General features: G+C 29.2%; 2 protein-coding genes across 2 annotated transcripts; both read left to right on the top strand.

Annotated features, from left to right (window-relative positions):
• Positions 1-510: 510 nt before the first annotated feature.
• On the top strand, positions 511-10,396 carry LOC113370853 (exostosin-3-like). Its single transcript, XM_026611534.1, has 13 exons — positions 511-576; positions 685-736; positions 950-1,101; positions 1,275-1,322; positions 4,271-4,396; positions 4,578-4,730; positions 5,815-7,384; positions 7,503-7,759; positions 9,086-9,341; positions 9,416-9,564; positions 9,895-9,999; positions 10,070-10,208; positions 10,312-10,396. Exons 1-12 carry the CDS (start codon positions 511-513, stop codon positions 10,172-10,174), a joined length of 3,039 nt encoding a protein of 1,012 aa, XP_026467319.1. The 3' UTR covers positions 10,175-10,208; positions 10,312-10,396.
• Positions 10,397-13,597: 3,201 nt separating this feature from the next.
• Positions 13,598-17,353, top strand: LOC113370851 (rab-3-interacting molecule unc-10-like). The gene is made up of 2 exons (XM_026611533.1): positions 13,598-13,725; positions 17,122-17,353. The coding sequence occupies exons 1-2, from the start codon at positions 13,616-13,618 to the stop codon at positions 17,351-17,353; spliced, it is 342 nt and encodes a 113-aa protein (XP_026467318.1). The 5' UTR covers positions 13,598-13,615.
• Positions 17,354-19,845: the final 2,492 nt, after the last annotated feature.

Raw genomic sequence — 19,845 nt, 5'->3', positions numbered from 1 at the left:
AAATATATGTGTAATTACAAGATATAAATAAATAAATTTAAATTGAATTTCTAATTAGTAACATATATCATCAATGAATTATTTCTTTTTTTGTTAAATTTACGTAATTAATTATATACCATAATTTACTATATAATGCTTACTAAAATTTACAATGCAATACAATATTTTACTATAAGTGATATAAGTTTCTGCAACATTTATATTAAGTATTTAATATAAATTATCTAATATATACATGAATTTAAGTTAATTACATTATTAATATAAAAGCCAATTAGTCGCCAGTATAATCAATAATAATAATTGCAGTTTAATCATATATTTAATAAAAATTATAATTTTGCTGCAATTTTTTGCTTTTAACTTTACTGCTAGCTATAGTTGTAGCGAATATATCTTCAACTGCAGTTTTATTTTTTCTTTAATTTTTTTTATCTAGAAATATTCAAAGTACTTCAAAATATAAACAAAATCCTGCAAGAAAAATTGTGAATACCTACTTTAAAAATGGAAAAATTTAGAATTAGATTGGCCAGACCAGAAGATATGGACAGTGTCCGAGATATGATACAGGTGACTCTTAACTTGTAATTCATTATAAAACTAAAATTAAATTGAACAAAATATTCACTGAATATATAATTTTATATGAACTGATATAATTAATTATTACAAATTAAGGAATTGGCAGATTTTGAAGAAATGCCCGATGGACCCAAAATTAGTGCTGAAGGTTAGTATGGTGAATTCTATTAAATTTTAGTACATACTAAATATATAGAGTCATGCATGTCATTGCGTAGACTCTACACTGTAGAGTATGTAGATATTATATTTATTTTACTTATATATTATATTAATTTATAAAAATTAGATTTAAAGAGAGATGGTTTCGGAGATATGCCACTATTTCGTTGTTTCATTGCTGAATCTTTGGAACAATCAGATCCTAACAAAAATCTACCAATTTGTTATGCTTTAACATTTATATCTTACTCAACTTGGGAAGGAAAATCACTATTTTTGGAAGATTTATATGTTAAACCAGAATATCGAAACAAAGGCGTAGCTACGGATATGATCAAATTTTTGGCTAAGGTAATACAACGATATTACTATTTTATCATTTTTCAATTTTTTTTAAAAAATATGTATAATTTTGATTTTTAGCTTGCTTTGAGAGAAGGTTCATCAAGATTAGACCTTCATGTTTTGGACTGGAACCCTGCTCGAAAATTTTACGAAAAAATGGGTTTCACAAACTTAACTGAAAAAGAAGGCTGGATGTTCTGTCGTCTAACCAAAGGAGCAATGGAAAAGTTAGAAAATTTACCATAACTTCATCTTATTTAATTAGTCATTTTTTATGAATGCTATCAATTGCGTAGAATAAAAAAAAATAGAGACATACACGAATTTGTATTTCCAATCGCTATATATAAATACTAGCTTCGTGGACCAGTTCCCAATGTTCAATCATTTTATATTATTACATATTTGCTAGGAAAGAATTCTAAATATAGGAAATAGGTGAAATTCCAATGATAATTGATTCGGATGCATTGGACACTTTATCCGGTCTTTGGTAGATTAGAAATTATCGAAATTGGAACGAACGTGGTACTTACCTGTAAATTTTAATAGATGTGAAAATATAACTAATTTTTATATAGAAAACGATAATCTTCAAAATTAATTCTCTAAGTAGTTACTAAATAGTTAATTTCGATCAAACAGTTTTAACAAAGTTTCTAAATTTTCCTTTCTAAGGTTTCAGTATCTTTTTATTTGCTATAGAAATGAGCAATAGTAGTTCGGCAGGAATAATTTTTGGTTTCTTATCTTGAGTAAATAAAATTTGTAATATAAAATATTGACTTGGAATATTTACAAAATACTCGTACATTCATCATCCTGGGAGTAGTAGATATTTAATTGAATACAATAAGTTATTTAAGCAATGAATGGTCAAATCGAATATATAAGCATTTTTGAATTTTAAATTATTATGAAAATGTTTATTAATTTTTAGTGATACATATTTGACGACCATATAGAAAACTTCTTGACTTATTCACAACGTGCACTATATATAAACATTTCTAAAGCTACTTGTTAAAGTATTTTAACCTTTTCCACTAGGATGCCGCCGCTCTGGCGACAAAATACGTATCAGTTTCGGAATTCCCGAGTGGGAAGGGTTAATAATACTCCAGAATAAAATTCTCAAATTTTTTTATAATTCATAATTTTTTACCATTGCACATTTAAAATTAATGAATTGCAGAAATTACTAGTTTGGGTTAACATAATTATGTTTTATTATTTTTTATAATAATTTTGTAATTTAATTAATATTAACTTTACAAAGATTTTATATCCAAATTTGGCAATGTAAATTTTTTAACGAATTTACTTTTATTCGTGTATATTGCCATCTGTTAAAAACACTTTGAGTTTTACCTCTAGCCAAATGAGCAATAGATGTCTCATAATTCAGACTACTAAAAAACCAACAGATGTTTTTAAATGAATTTTTGAAATCTCTTGATAAATGCAATACAGGAATAATAATTATACAAGTAATAAAAAATAAATTACTCAATACTATATATCAAAATTTAATCTTCAAATCATGTATGTCACAGTATTATTTCAGAATGTTTCGATGAAAACGTTATGTAATATATAACTTAATGATATATGAAAATAAGTTTCATAAAAATAATTTAATTATACTTTATAGTATCCATGTTTATTTAAAGTACTTCACCAGGATCGATCAGCTTCTTTAAGTTCCTGATGTCCTCATCGGTATTCTATCACCTTGGATTGGTCCATGGTGATATCTATATTTATTAAATTTGTAATTAGGCACCGGTTTTTGATAATACCACGGTACCAATTTATTGTGGTGATTTTTTTTAACCATAAATCAAAAAGTTCCAGTAGTTGTTAATGTCTCATTGATAAGGTCACTCTTCTTATCATATTGATCAGGATCAATAATATTCAATATCAGTCTTCTTACCAGATTTCATGGTTTCCATTGACTTTATTCAATCGGATTTTTACCTTTACCTGGATCAACGTGCAATCTTTTCATACAGTGAAAATCATCTTCAATATTACCATAAGGAGCCTCATTTGACTTCGTTGAAGTCTTTCTGCAAATATATAAAACAAGAGCAGATGTTCTCATTGATGTCCAAACATCTATAAATATAGACTCTGTTTTTTATGATTTCTTTTTTTATTTTCAATTATAATACATATTTTGTATATATCAGTCAGGCAAAAGTGTTGGCCTTTGTATGAGAGATCATACAAAATACCTGTAGATCATGTGAATTCTTTTATATGTATGATGCTATATTATGTATTATTCATTCGTTTATTCAATTTTACTTATATTTATTTTTACATTCATACTTTCTCTGATTCATTCATCTCATTTTGTTTTTATTACCAAAGTAGCATGCATAATAAGCAAAATTTACAATTGATTGGTACATAGATTCAAAAGTAGTTTTTAAAATCCGCGCCAATTTTGTTTCACGTGATAGTTCCACATTTATCCACTCCATCGTGGCGCTGAGTCACGAGTCAACATCTGTCAATGTTTATTAACAAGAAAACGTCAAAAAATGTTTTACATTTTATTTAAATTTGTTTAAAACTGTATATATTTTAAAAACATGTTTAAAACTTGTGGTTGCATAAATATTATATCGTAGTCGATCTATGAATATGGCATTCGATGTATCGTCGAAGGAAACATGCTTTTGTTTCCTTGAAAATAAAAAAATAATCACAATTTATGAATGATGTTGATATATGACACATTTACCAATGAATTTAGAAATATCCCTAATTATATATTTACATAGGCGACAAAAAAGGTTTCCAAATAAATAATGTCAAATTTTTTGAAAAGTTAATATTAGTCTGAGTATCAAAAATGAGTTCTTACGAAACTGCTACCGGATACCATCCTGTGGGAAATGGTGCTTTTACTAGAAATAATATTTGGCATTATTGCGGAAGAATGAAGCTTTCTAGGATAATATTTCTACTGATAGTTTTCTTGTTAATTGTACCATTGATTACACATTATTTTCTATCAAAGGTAAAGATCCTTTTATAGCAACTTACATAAATATATATCATTGATTCTTGCACGAAGAACATGTAATTCATCATATTAAATAGGTTTATTGAACTTGCCTAATTCAATACATTAACCAACGATTGACCTATTTTCCAGGTTGACTCAAAAAATGCTACTGGAATTAGTAGATTTAGCAAAATTGAAGTCGATGAATTTGATCTTTATAACACATTTAAGCCATCTGACCTGAAACAGAGGATTGATGAAATGTTACGAATAAAGGTAATAGAATATATTTCGAATAATAAAATTAAATGGTTCTTTTGCCCAAAGGCCATGAGGTCATTATAAATCAATGATTCTCGTTCCCTCCTTTCTTTATTATTACCATTACTATTTCATTACCATTACTCACTATTATATACATTTTTATATTTCGGATAATAATTATTTTTTATGGCAGGGTACTGTATCTTCAGAATTACGAGTACTGGAATCAAGAAAACAACAATTACAAATGGATGTAGTAGAATATGGAAATAAAATTAAGATTTTAAAGCAGGAGTTACAAAGGCAGCAGGCAGAGATGGAAAGACTGAAAATATCACTTGAACAAGTATGTTGATAGAATATTTTGAGAATGTTAGCCAATTTAGTATAAAATTACATAAAAAAGGGCTCGTCAGGTTCACACGCGATTGAAGTAAAACTTATTTGCTACTGTACAAGATGGCATTTAAGTAAAAATAAAAACATCATACAACAATTTTGAATAATGTTTATTAGTAATATGGTAACACTCGTGATGCACACATTTATTAGTGTCAACCATTATACACATTTATATATTGATAAAATATAAATTATATATTTATAATAGCATTAAAAACATGTATAATATTTAAAAACAATAATATATTTAAAGTCATACTTCAAATATGACATGATCGGTTTGTCATTGTAATTAGCATTTAGAAATGAACCTTCATCAGAGAAATGAAGTAATTGCTGATTAATAACTTCTATAATATTTGTTCACACAGTGGATTACGTTAAACAAATATTGTTTTCCCAACTTCACTCATCATGTAATAATTGTGTTTGAAGAACTTCATGTAATTGAAATTAACATAAATTCATTGACTGATGTTATTTTTTTTTACTTTTTCGCTGGCGATATAATCTCATTCTTTGAACAGGTGTAATATCTGTCTTGATTAAAAAATATCATCCATTTCAATAAGTTCAAAGATTTATAGAAACTACGAATAATATAAAAATAATTTCTAATCAATATACTTGCGTTTAGTACACGGCACAAATGTTTAATTTGTTTTATTATTTTTAAAGAACAGGGTAAAATATTCTTCTGATTCAGGCATTTTTCATTAAATCAAGATTTGTACTAAGATGTAACTTTAAAATGTTTATTTATCTATGCCGATTTTCTTGTTGATATCGGTACGCATACAACGACAGATCTCTATTCACATACACGACCACTATTCACAGTCGACCTGTATAAAAATGATTTCATCGAGACCGAATGACGAACAGTTCGGGTGTAAAGGAACTTCCGTTGTATTTTTACAGAATTACTTTCTAGTCGCGCCCAAAGAAGTTTTACATCAAAAATTGAAATGTTAAAGTTTTCTTATAGTGTATATAGATTTTTTTATCCTTTATTTTTTATTTCTCAGGCTCAGGTGGCGCAACAAGAAGCAGCTTTAAGAAACACTCCACAATTAAAATTACCAAAGCCATTATTACCATGGTATATACCTGAACCAATGTCACCACCAAATAGTCACTCTATGCCCTGCAAAATGTTTACATGTTTTGACCATTCTCGCTGTTCACTGACGTCCGGTTTACCAGTATATCTTTATGATCCGGATACATACACAGTTGTCTCAAAAGACTATGACGTTGATGGATTTTTGAAAACTACAATAAAACAAACTTTAGGCTACAATGCTCATTTAACTCAAGAACCTAAAGAAGCATGTTTATATTTAGTGTTAGTTGGTGAAGCTTTTAAAAATCCTTCAGAATATGAAAATAATTCAAATAATCGTACATATAAAGAAACATCATTAGATATTAATTTGCTATATAAATTACCTTACTGGGGAGCTGATGGGCGCAATCATGTTTTATTAAATTTTGCCAGGAGAGATTTAAGCATTGGATCGGGAAATGTTTTTAAAAATTTTAACACAGGCCGGGCCATAATAGTTCAGTCTACATTTACTGTGTTGAAATTCAGACCGAACTTTGATTTGGTCATTGCACCACTTCTTGGACCACCAGGAGGTGATGTTTGGCAAGAATGTACTCCAATTGTGCCAGCAAGGAGAAAATATTTATTGAGTTTTCAAGGAGAACTAAAGCCAGTAAAGGCTGATACACAAACACATAATATTGAAAATAGAGATGATGAATCACTACTTTCTGATGAAAATTTAGGACTTGTTGATAGTTCATCCATAGATAGTTTCATTTTAAAACAATTACATCATATAACTACTGGAACTACATCAGATAAATTTTTGTTTGAATTTGAATGCATTCCTGCAACAGAGCAAAAAACTGTGGTACCAATTAAAGATTGGTCATTATGTGGCACAGATTCTTCCAGAAGAAATATATTAAAAGATTCAACATTTGTATTAATTTTTGCACCTGGAAATATAGAATATATTTCAACAACATTACTGCAAGCTAGGTTGTATGAAGCTCTTCGTTCCGGTGCTATACCTGTGATACTAGGCGGGGATCAAATAACTCTGCCATTTGCTGAATTTGTTGACTGGAAAAAATGTGTACTTTTAGTACCTAAAGTACGGGTTACCGAGTTGCATTTTCTTCTAAGAGCAATTCCTGATGGTGATTTGCTCTCAATGAGACGACAGGGACGAATGGTTTGGGAGAGATATTTAAGTTCAGTTCAAGTAACTGTAGACACTATAATAGCTGTTATAAGAAATAGATTAGGAATTCCAGCCAAGCCCATTTCGAGTGTACCCAGTGTTAGTGTTTTTAATTCTAGTTTTACTCCTATAAAAATAGCACCAGTGGAATCTGATCCTGAAAATAAGGAATCTTTAGGACCAATTGAGCCTCCACATCCTAGTCCTAGTTATACGAGAAATTATACAGTTATGTTAACACAGGAATATGAAATGTGGAATGTTTGGGGCGATCCATTCAATTTATATCCACAAATTCCATTCGATCCTGTTTTGCCATCAGATGCAAAATTTATAGGTGAGATATACTTATTTTGACTTTATATTTAACTTCCCAAATGAGTAGGTTATAATTTCACTAGAAAATCGATTTGCTAATTTTACGTTTCTAGATTTTAATCTTCAATATATTTCAGGATCCAATTTAGGCTATCGGCCAATTGGGAAAGGAGCTGGAGGTGCAGGAAAAGAATTTTGTGAATCGCTCGGAGGAAATCATCCTCGCGAGCAGTTTACCATAGTAATCCTCACTTATGAAAGAGAACAGATATTAATCAGTTCTCTTAATAGACTGGATGGTTTGCCTTATTTGAATAAAGTAATTGTGGTATGGAACAGTCCAAAGCCTCCACAGGAAGAACTAAGATGGCCAGATATAGGAGTTCCTATACATGTAATAAAATATAGTATAATTAGTTTAAAATATAAATTATTCTTCTGATTAATTAACTTCTCGAAGGAGAAGTTTATGTTTTCATAAAAAAATCCGATTTGCTAATTTTGTTTTCTCGACGTTTCAAACCATTCTGAATCGAATGAGACCAAATTTGGAAAAAGTATGTGTGTGTGTGTATGTGTGTGTGTGCGTGTGTGTGAACAGATTTTTTGCCGTAAATCGACGTTTTCTCCAAAACGGCTGGACCGATTTCAAAAATTTAAAAGCCATTCGATGTATCTCGATGAGTACTAGCGTTTCTGAGTTTTGTGCGATGATCGACCGGCCCGTTTCGTTATAAATCGCAGAAAAGTGACAAATTTTTCGTCCACGTTTTAGCCCGCAATTCTGAATCGATTTTGAAAATTCAAAAACCGTTCGATAGATATTGGTTGGAAATCGTGCTGATTAGTTTTTGGTAAAGTTAGGTCGGGCCGTTTTCTTGTAATAAAGTTTAAAAAAAAAAAAAAAAAATCTACGATTGGTACCATAGTCTTCTAGATCATACTAAAATATTACCGCCCTACGACAACTCGTTTAGCTTTAAAAATTCGTCAAAGTTTGCAAAAGTTAGTATCGTTTTTTTGGCATTTGTCAAAATTAGACCTTTCATCGACGTTTTCTTAAAAACGCCTGAACCGATTTCAGAAATTTAAAAGCCATTTGATGTATTTCGATGAGGACTATTGTTTGTCAGTTTTGTGCGACGTTCTGCCAAGCCGTTTCTTTGTAATTTGAAAAAAAGTGTTAAACTTTTCGTCCACATTTAAGCTCATCCTACCGAACCGATTTTAAAAAATCAAAAACTGTTCGAAAGATATTAGTTGGGAATGGTACTGATTAGTTTTAGGTGAAAATCTACCGAGCCGTTTTCTTGTAATTAAATCTTGAAAAAAAAAAATTAAACCGATTTTTATGAAACTTTTTTTGGCGATACATATCATGGTCTTATAGAACTTACTGAAATATTACGGCCTAACGGCAAGTAGTTTAATTTTAAAAATTCATCAAAGTTTGAGAAAATGAGTAGTTTTTTTGGCGTTTATTAAAATTAAAATTATACTTGGTATAACAATAGAGTAGTCGGTCTTGATGAACATAAAATATTCCGAGTTAACGTGTTCGTTCGTTTTCAATTATATGTAATAAATCCCCTCGGAATACTTCTAATCACTCATAAATTAATTTGTTTATTATTGATTAAGTCGATTATTTACGCATATTGGGAAGTTCATGTAACTTGCCTTAAGGCTAAATACCAATACCAACCAGTTTATTTTATAGTTTGCAAAAACCACCAAGAACTCCTTGAACAATCGTTTTCTGCCATTCGAAGAAATTGAGACAGAAGCCGTTTTGTCTGTTGATGATGATACTGCAATCAGACAAGATGAAATAATTTTCGGTTTCCGTGTTTGGAGAGAACACAGAGATAAAGTTGTTGGTTTTCCTGGAAGATTTCATGCATGGGACTTAAACAATAATAACGGTTGGCTATATAATACAAACTATAGTTGTGAACTGAGCATGGTTTTAACAGGTAATTTGATATTTTATTTGAGGTATAGCTTTTATTAAAAGTCCCAGCTTTAAAGAACTAATTTTATTTTTTAGGTGCTGCTTTTGTTCATAAATATTATTTATTCATGTATTGGAACTGGATGCCACAAGCAATTCGAGATATGGTGGATGAATATATGAATTGTGAAGACATTGCAATGAATTTTCTCGTATCACATATTACTCGAGCACCTCCTGTTAAGGTTAGTACATATTCAGGTTGAACAATAAAATATTATTATTATACTTTTGTAATATTTATCGTTTTTTAAATGAACGATTTTCGTAAAGTTTATTATATGTTAATACTCAAACTGAAAGGACTATTTTACAAATTTACGGATACATACGCAAATATATAATTTAGCATACGTTATTATCGATGGAAAATGAATGTATGGTTTTATTAGATAATCTATTACGTTAATTATTAGAAATATTATTATAATTCTACTACGTTTATTGAATGTATTGCGTTGTTGAGAAGTTCAACAAAATCGCAGATAAAATAACTCTTACTAAAATTCGCATAGGTGACTTCAAGATGGACATTCCGTTGCCCTGGATGTTTAGATTCATTGTCTGATAGTTCTTTGCATTTTCAAGAAAGACATAAATGCATAAATTTTTTCACTAAGGTATTTAATAATCATGTAATAATAAGCTTTATTAATTTGTGTCCAATTAGTAGTAATATATTTGTTGTAGGTTTTTGGATATATGCCGTTGCTAAATACGCAATATCGTGCAGATTCTATTCTATTTAAGACAAGAATACCACATGACAAACAAAAATGTTTCAAATTTATTTAATTTTTTATAGCAATATTTTGAGGACTGAAGCTATGTAAGTATAAATACTTTGTGAAATATTAATTGATGTAAATATTTATTTATGAAGCATCGTGATCCCATTGCCAACAATATGTATTTGATATATTATTTTATAGGTGAGTATATACTGCGAAATGAATGAAGAATGGACGAGATATTTTAGACTAATTTTATCTATAAAACAATTTTTATGATAAAACTATTTTGAATAACTAATACATGCGGTTTTACTGCATAATGTATAGTGTATATTTTGGCGGATTATCAATTCTATTTTATATCTTATTATTATATAAGTTTTCTTTTTTCAAAAGACATTGAAATAATATGAAATACGTGAACAAAACGGTTACATAACCGATGATAAATTTCAATTTATATGATTAAAAATATTTAGTTGGATTTGGGCGAAAGTGTTATGGCTTGATTAAAACAATGTAACTTTTACAAAGAATATTATTAAAATCTAAGTTTTATACTCGTATTAGAAAGAATATTAAATTTTTAGGATTGTCGTCATCTTCAGCAGCTATATTTTATAGATTTTGTACTTGAATATTTTATAATTTGTGATGAGAAATATAATTTAAAAAACAGGCGCAAGAACTAATCGTTCGAACATTAAAGTCAATTTTGACTTATCAATTTTTCTTAATAAATAATAAACTCAGCATCATATAAATATATATATATATATATATATATATATATATATAATACACATACATACATATAAATAATATTGTCTCTAGTCTTAATTAAATTATTATTGTAAAAGACGCACCATAGACATAGACCACAATTAATAAATTTTATGACAATTTTTAGTAATTAAAATATGTAAACGATGTACATTTCTATCTTTAAGGAGTAAATTATTTAATTCTAGGCAACATAATGTGCCATAATGTACATAAAATTAAATATTAAACATATCTTTATAAACTAATGCATTATGTTCTTATTTGACGCAGCTGCTCGCTGGAATAATTTTCTCTTTAAAGGCCGTGTGCGATTGCAGATTTCAGATTCATACTTTTTAATTATATAGAAGAAGTAATAATATTATCTCAATTATTACTTCAAGATTTTGCGATTAATGTATTGTTCTATTTTACACCGTGATACAATTAAAAATATTACATTGCTCGAAATTTTAAGCAAATACCTTGAACTTCTGTAAAACTTATGAACTTTGGCACAAAAAATAGAAAATACACGTGGGTGTGTTTGTTGAAAATTGATTGTTTATTAGTTTTGCGGTTCATTGTAAATAACAGTTTTCGATTAAATTTGCAGCTTTGTTCGGAAAACAAATGACTTAAAATTCTAAAATTATTTAAAATATCAATTAGAAACTTTTCGTTATAAGTTTGATAGTTCTTCTAGCATATTCTGGAAATTTGAAAGCTATTTAATCGCGGTATTCTTTAGATCTAAAAGATAATGCTCCAATGATTTTTGTAATTTACAGGAACAAACACGTCAATTTAAACAAGCCGCCAAAAAAGCTATTTGTAGGTTTACGAAAAGCGAGCTTTGGGCGAGTAAGAGTTTTCTCGAAAAATGTTAATGACAAAATAAAAATATGATTTTTTTTGTCAGTTGTAACAATGATATTTCTATCACAGAAATATTTTGGCTATTTTATGAAAGTAAATTATTTTATAGTTAGAAATTTCATATAAATATTATTATCAATCGTGCAGTAACAATTTACTCACGCACATATATCAAGGATTATTTCGAAGTTTGAAATTTTAACAATACATTAATAGTTATTGTACTGAATTTATTAGTTTATACTGAATAGTTATTGTACTGAATTTAGTAGTTATATATACTGAATTTGCGTGTTTTGTTGTTTAAACATTTACAAAATATTATTTAACATTGTAACCATAGGACCAAGGAAAAGAGACGACATCCGTACACATGGCACGTCATGTGGATGTCGTTCAGGGACGACATTCGTGGCGAAAGGGTTAATAAACAGCAAATTTATTTTCAATATTACTTGACAAAAGCACAATGCTGAAACGAATTAATATATTTATATAGAAAAATGCTTCGACATACGAGTGTAGTTACGGAATGAATTACCTTAATATGTCGGGGTACTACTTAAGTTCATTCTATTTAGTTTGAATTAACGGTTTCCGAACGTAATTCTCTACTGCGAGGGTAGCACGGCCGTATCCTGGTGTCATCATCCGACGCGCTCAGGAACTAAGGGGTAGTTTGTTAGGAAGAGCGCCACCTTTCCCACAATGACGCCTCGCTAATCAATACGGCTCTCCCCGACGATGCGTGACGTCAGCCCGAATAACAGTCGCTATTGGTCGCGATTTCAACGCATAGTATTATTTATTAAGTCCGCATGAATGACTAATATGGAGAGAGAATAAAAACTATCTCCGTTCGAAACGTACACCAGAACACAAGGGACGCACGGCAATCATATGCGATGGTCTCTAACAGCCGCGGTTTATTTATTTCGGCCGAACGATAATGTTTCGCGAACGCGCGGGGTGCTCCGCGAGCAATCGATGCCCGAAAGTGTCCGATAACAGTGCGGTGACGTCAAATGTGTCAGTGTTCCACGGAAAATAATATGACAAATAATCGCGTGTGAGCCACTTTTTGAATGATTTTACAGTTTTTTTGCCCTTTGCCGAATCGGAAGTGAATTTGTTCCGAAAACGAATGGTCGCTAAACATACGTGACGAGGGTGCATGACTAACAAATGTCAAAGTGGGCACCGAATGTGATCGGTTGGGCTGAGATATGATACGAGTTTCATTATGATTTGACTTCATTCGATGACCAAATTAGAAACAAGAACAATGGTTTATCAGTCATATTTGCGCTAACTCTTTAAAAACTACCTTAATAGTGATTCAAAATGGATATGAGGGCAGTACTTGTAAACAGGTAACGCAACGAACGTCAAAGATGAACATGTGATACGATGGATACTTCAAAATAATATGTATGGAATTATGCAAAGTGACTGTTGCGATGTTTCGTTGGACTAATAGTCGAAGTGTATATCCTAGTTTCGTTAAAAAGAAAGTGTTTCGTTTTCGATTCAGGCCGAAGGGCTTGATAAGTACCACTTAAATACTGTTCTCATTATCCACATGGCCAATATGTCTGGGGTTACGACTGATAAATATTGGATTTTATATCAGTTTTATAATTTCTCGACGCGAAGGCGTCTGAAAGGTTAACATAACCTTCCACCTTAAGGGAATACTCCCAAATGAACATTAGAAGAGGAAACTTTCCAATGACATGATTTAACAGTGATATTATTTTAACGAAAGTAATGAATTCAAACATAATTTTGTGATCGGTGCCAAGTGCTTTGTTTTAATCGTGTATCAAGTAAGGAAAATTGTGTTTATAAATACAAAATGGCCGACTTGCCGGATTTATCCCATCTGACTGCAGAAGAAAGAGCTATCATTGAAAATGTCATGATGCGACAAAAGGAGGAAGAAGAAAGGGAGAAAGAAATTATGAGGTCAATCTGAATAAATAATAGCATTGGAAATTTTATCGTTTTCTTATATGTCGCCAGGGCTATATATACACATACAAATATATATAAATATCCCACTTAGAAATTATCTTATTACTTCTTTAGTTTATAAACTTACATTTACCTTTGTAAGATATAAAACTGATATATATGCAGTGAACTTTTTGAAACTTTTGAAAAAATCAGATTTTTTTGAAAATTTTGAAATTGTTTGAAAATTGGGATATTTTTCAAATCGATCACGCTTCTTAGTTGTTTTTTAGACGAAATCTAACTGTTAAACCTTATAAATCTTATTTATGGGTTTCCTATAAAAATGTAAAAAATAGTAGTTATTATTAAAATCTCTATAATATATCTGATTTGATGTAGGTTTGATGTGCAATTGTCTAATAAGCATTTTTACTTCCAAATGGCGTTTTTTTAAAATAAAACTCCGAAATCGTTGAACCTCCTATAAAAATTTAGTTGGCTATTTATTCCGTTTATTCGAATAAAATGTTTTAGAATCATTCCAATCGGACGTTCAGTTTTCTCAAAAACGGAATTGCCATATTTTGCACTTTTTACCCCTTATCTTCGAAACGGTTGCACCCTCCATTGAAAAAAAACGAATCAGCACATCTGCCTATCTATAAAAATAGAGTATTTTTTGAAATCATTCAAATCGGTTAATCCGTGTTCTCGAAATCGTTGACAAAAATTGTTTCCGCACAAACACGTGCATACATTCCTTTTTTTAATAAAGAATGACTAAAAATATTCAGGAGATCTTGAAACGTAACGATATACAAAAGATTTTATTCTCGATTTTATTTGTGATTACTATAACTTATCCTATGTGAAGTTTAAAATTTGTTGCTAGCTTGGTTATTACAACATATAAGTCTATTATTTTTACATGGTGTTTAATATTATATATTCTTGAACTTCAAAAATGCTAACAGTAAATAAGTACAAACATTTAAGTTAGTAATTTGAAAATTTGCAACTAAAAGTTCAGTTTAGTCAATTATCAGTTTACTAAATTATACTGAAATATTATATCTTGATTTTAAGAATTGGTAAGCTCTTAATGATTTGAATAGGTTATCATATAATATTTATATAATAATAACATTTATCCAACTTAAATAATCGTAGAAAAACTATGTTGTTCAGTCTGTTAAAAATCTATCGAAAAATGTTTGTGTTCTATGTAAATATCATAATTTTTTGTTTTTTTTTCTGCTTTCGGAAGATCAAAAAAAAAAAAATATTTATAAACTGAACTCTATAAAAAATTGGTACTAGAAAAAACTTGTTACAACGTTGGAGTCTTTTATTTTCTTAAGGTGTTAATATTCTATACTCCAAAATTGAAAAATGCTAGAAGTAAATAATTCCAAGCATTTAAGTTAAAAAATCGAAAATTTGTAACCAAAATTAATTGGCTGATATGAATTTTGGTAAAACACGGTGTAATTATGTATGCAAGATGTTCTAATTACGTATCGATTAAATTAAAAAATTATTACTCATACGCAGTATTCACAGTACTTTACTTTCTGTACAATTATGAATTTAATTTTCACAAAATATTGGAATTAAGTTAAAATTTTTCAATACGTGCGAAAATGACAGACAAACGCTTCAACCATTCATAATTGAACATTTTGAAAGATTCTTGTTCCGTTATTTTTTTGTTTAATAATTTGCTTTAAAATTGATATTCAATGACTAAATTGATTTTTAGTGACCATCAGATATTACTAATGCCTTTTGCGCTTTATACAATAGTAAAAGTTATTCCATGCCCGATATATACATATATTATGCACATACTGTACTTATTTTTTAAATAAGCTTACAAGACAAAAATAGCAAATTGAATTGGAAAGATCCATGCGCTTTTCTACGCTCTATTTGCTTTTGCATTAACTTGCGCAATAATCTTCAAAAGATTTCCTATTATGGTAAAGGATAAGAATTAACTGAATTTTTTGAATTCTTTACTAATTTTTTGAATTAGGTAACTGAAATTTTAATCTTTGTATTGCAATTCATCAGCATATTCTAATTATTTATATCATTGTGTACTATTATTCATGGAATTACTATTCCATGCTTATAAAAACAATTATTTATTCATATTAATTTCATGCCATGACAATAATCTATATATATTCATTCAAAAATAAGAACACTTATAAAAAAAACTTCTAATATGCAAATACTGTTTCTTCATTATATTTTTTAAAATTAGATGTCCAAAACGTTTCAATTGAAGAGAAAATATACAAATTCGACTTTTAGTTAAATCCATATTGCTAATCTAAGGTTTTAAATAAAATATACATGTGTATTTTATATATATATATATTCATGTATGTATATGCTGATATTATAATTTTTTTGATAGTAACTAAAACGCCTATTTTATAATTTAAAAGGTCAATCTGAAATATGTATAATTATGAAAAATATGAACTGAAGAATTTAAAAAATGCTATTGTCTAATCCCCAAAGAATAAGAGGGTTATTAGTCAGCATCTATTTGTAGGGAAAAATAGATTCAAAGAAATATGTTTTGCTTATAATATTCAAAAAGGTCACGCATTTATGTATTTATATAGATATACAAATAGACAAATGTAATTTTTATTACTAAATTTAATAATGTATGTAATACAGTAAGATTATCACCCGTAAAAGTGTTTCTTAATGTATGGTGTTTCTCTTATAATTGCCTTTTAGCATTAGATGAATAGCAAATTGAAATTATTCAAAATACTTTGTAGTCCAAAACATGCTACAACAATTTTATATACCTTTTCTTTTTAAGATCATAAATTTTGGTGTTTATTATATACAATCTCATAATATTATATGAAGTGGTTAATTCGCGGATAAGATAGAAATGTTATGTTAAGGGTATATATTAGTATTGGTAGGTAGTCACAAATTACAGATTTATCAAAAAGCTATGTATTTGCTGTACGATCAAGCGTTTTTCACATAAAACTTCACGTATGTGCTATCAAAGAGACACCAGAAAGTTGCACTTATGATAAAATTGTTACTCGACAACTGTGCGTTTTGGAGGTTAGGTTTTACGTGTAAAATGCCTGATTGCACAACAAATACATAGACTTTTGACAGTTTGTGACTACCAACCCTTACAGTTATACAACCGTAACATAATATTATCATAGCATTTCTATTTTATCTGAAAATTGGCCCCTGAAAATTGGTCTTTATAAGTTTTTGATTTTTTTCTTAAGATGATTACTTTATTACTTTAATATATATATATATATATATATATATATTTTAAATATAATTACTTTATTATAGTTGATGACTTTCAACTAATTCCTATTTCTATTCATTCTGCAGGAGAAAGCAAGACGAAGTGGCCGTTTTGGAGGATACGATTAGGCAGCGTTCGGAACAGCAGAAGAAGGCCGGCATCGAATTGGACGCCACGTGTCACATCTGCCTCAAGACCAAGTTTGCCGACGGTGTGGGACACGTGTGTCATTACTGTAACATTCGCTGCTGCGCCCGCTGCGGCGGCAAGGTGACGCTGCGATCTTCCAAGGTAATTACAATAAATATTGATATATAAGAAACATCTCAGTATATCTCCTATGAAGTTCTGTTGTAAGATATGTCATAAGAAGCTGTTCTAAAATCAATGACTTACTTGTGTTTCAATATATAAAGACAGTCCATATTTAAAATTTCTTCAAACAAAAATGGAGTTAAGGCGTTTTTTGATGAATTTATGTTTTTTCGACGTTTCAAGTAATTTCTAATTCTTTGAGATCAAACTTGGAAAAATAATGTGTGTGTAGGTATACAAGATAGAGCCAATTTTCAGATGAGATAGAGATTTTATGGTAAACGTTAAGGCCCTGTAGTTTTACACTTTGTCGGCGTTCTCTCAAAAACGACTTAGCGATTTCAAAAATTTAAAGCCATTCGAAAAAAGGCTTCAGATAGAAATTCAGTGCAAACTTTCCATCTACATTGTTACAAAATATCCTGAACCGATTTTTCAGTTAAAAACCGTTTGAAAGGGTTTAGTTAGTAACTGTGCAAATTCTTCTTTAGCATTTTTAATGGTCTGCAAGAACATCCTGAATATTATAGTCCTACAAAAACCACTACAACCACTACAAAAAGTGTTTGAAATATAAAAATTCATTATAGGAACATAGATTCGCGAATTTAAGAATTGAAAGATATCAATTTATTCATTTTCAGTGAAAGCGAAAACTTTATTAGATCTCAATTTTTACCTTGAAGCCAAATGTAACTTACACCTAGTTTACTGTCAAAATACCACTTGCACCTAGTTTTTTATCAAAAAGCAGGGTCTAATAACAAAAAGTAAATAAAAGAAACAAACTTGATTACAATTGATAGAAATTGCATAGAAATAAGAAATAGAACTAAGGTGACCTTGTTTAGGTTGTTAAATAAGTTTATAATATTTTTTGAAAAATAAAGATCCACAGGTTACTTCGTTAATTTTTTTTAGATATGAATAATTGATATCGGTTCCAATATAAATAGAAACAAAAATATATTTGCATATATTTTCTAAATTATAATTAACATAATACTGTAAGCTAAAGTAACTATATAAAATTAAAAAAATACTTTACGGTTACGTTTTTGGTAAATTTTTATCCCAAAATAAAATAACTGTATATAAATGAACACGATGAAACATATTGAGATTATAATTAGTTTGTTTTTTTACTCTATAAAAATCGATGTAGCTTCGCATCGTCTCTTAATTTCAGATCAAATTTTTCTGTAAACGATATTAATATTTTATTTGTGTATACGATTTATTTTGGTAAACACTTCAGTTGTTTAGTTTAAAAATTATTGAAAACAATTACTTTTGCGCTTATAGTAATCGTCAAATAATCTAAGATGAACATTTTTGCATAACTTCACGTTTTTACGTCTTCTGAACATTTTTAAACAACAGATTTGAATGATCCTAAAAACATGTATTTCCGATTTGTGGGTAGACGTGCTAATTAGTTTTTGCAAAGGTAGGGCTACTTGTTTCGGAGATACGGGGCAAAAAGTGCAAATGATGCAAATCAGTTCTTGAGAGAACGGATCTTTTAAATTGAATTATTCAAAAAACATTTCACTTGTATTAATGCAATTAACAATTGATTAAATTTTTGGAAAGGCAGACCAGTGGCTTCGGAGATAAAAAAAAAAAAAATTAGAAAAATACCTCTTGGCGATCAGAAATGGTCATTAGACATATGCACTTCAAATTACAAGATATTTTAAATAAGTTTCAATAATAAGTACAAATTTGTTTACATTTCTGTGAGTTCCATAACGAGATTTATAGCTTTTAACCGTAAGATTTCGATGAGAAAAAAATTAAAATCTTTCACAAAATTTTAAAGTTTTTAAAAATTTTAAATTACGGTACGAGATGTTATCGCAATTTGCCTAAAGGAACTATGGCATACACCACTAGTTTAATTTTTATTCCTAAAATTTTATATCTGTGTGTTATACATGCTTTGTTCTACAATCATTGTTCCACCTACTACATTGTTTTCCCTCATCCGTGAAAAATCGTACCGTAGCAGATGCATAAAGCACAACTTGTCATGTTAACACAGTTAGCGTAGCGTTTGTGAAAACCCCAATAATTCGGTAATAAAATACCACAGCCTGTTACTTAGCAGTTAGTTCAGCTTTGGAACGACGTTCGTGTATAATTGCATCCACACACGCGCTATTTATTTAAAGGCTGGAAAAGCTCCCAGGAAAACATTCGAATGGTAAAAGATAGAAAACCTCATCTACCATTCTTGTTAGTTATTTAATATTTTTTTTACAAGTTTACAAGTTTAGAATTAACAAGTTATCTTATCATTAAAGAGGAAATGTATAATTTTCATTGGTCTTCTAATAGATCCAATTTATATAGATTTTTTGTTAGCAAAATATATTTTTGATACTCATTAGTGATAGTGAAAAACTTCTTAATGTTGTATACTATCATACATTCGTAATTTATACTCTAATTAATTTAATGAAAGTATTTTATAAAGTAATTCTCATTTA

Source organism: Ctenocephalides felis, unplaced genomic scaffold, assembly GCF_003426905.1.
Source record: "Ctenocephalides felis isolate EL2017-DRISC unplaced genomic scaffold, ASM342690v1 CF-g0.4_SCAFFOLD_01492, whole genome shotgun sequence".
NCBI lineage: Eukaryota > Metazoa > Arthropoda > Insecta > Siphonaptera > Pulicidae > Ctenocephalides > Ctenocephalides felis.
Note: the sequence above shows the minus strand (reverse complement) of the source record. Positions and strands in the feature narration are given on the sequence as shown.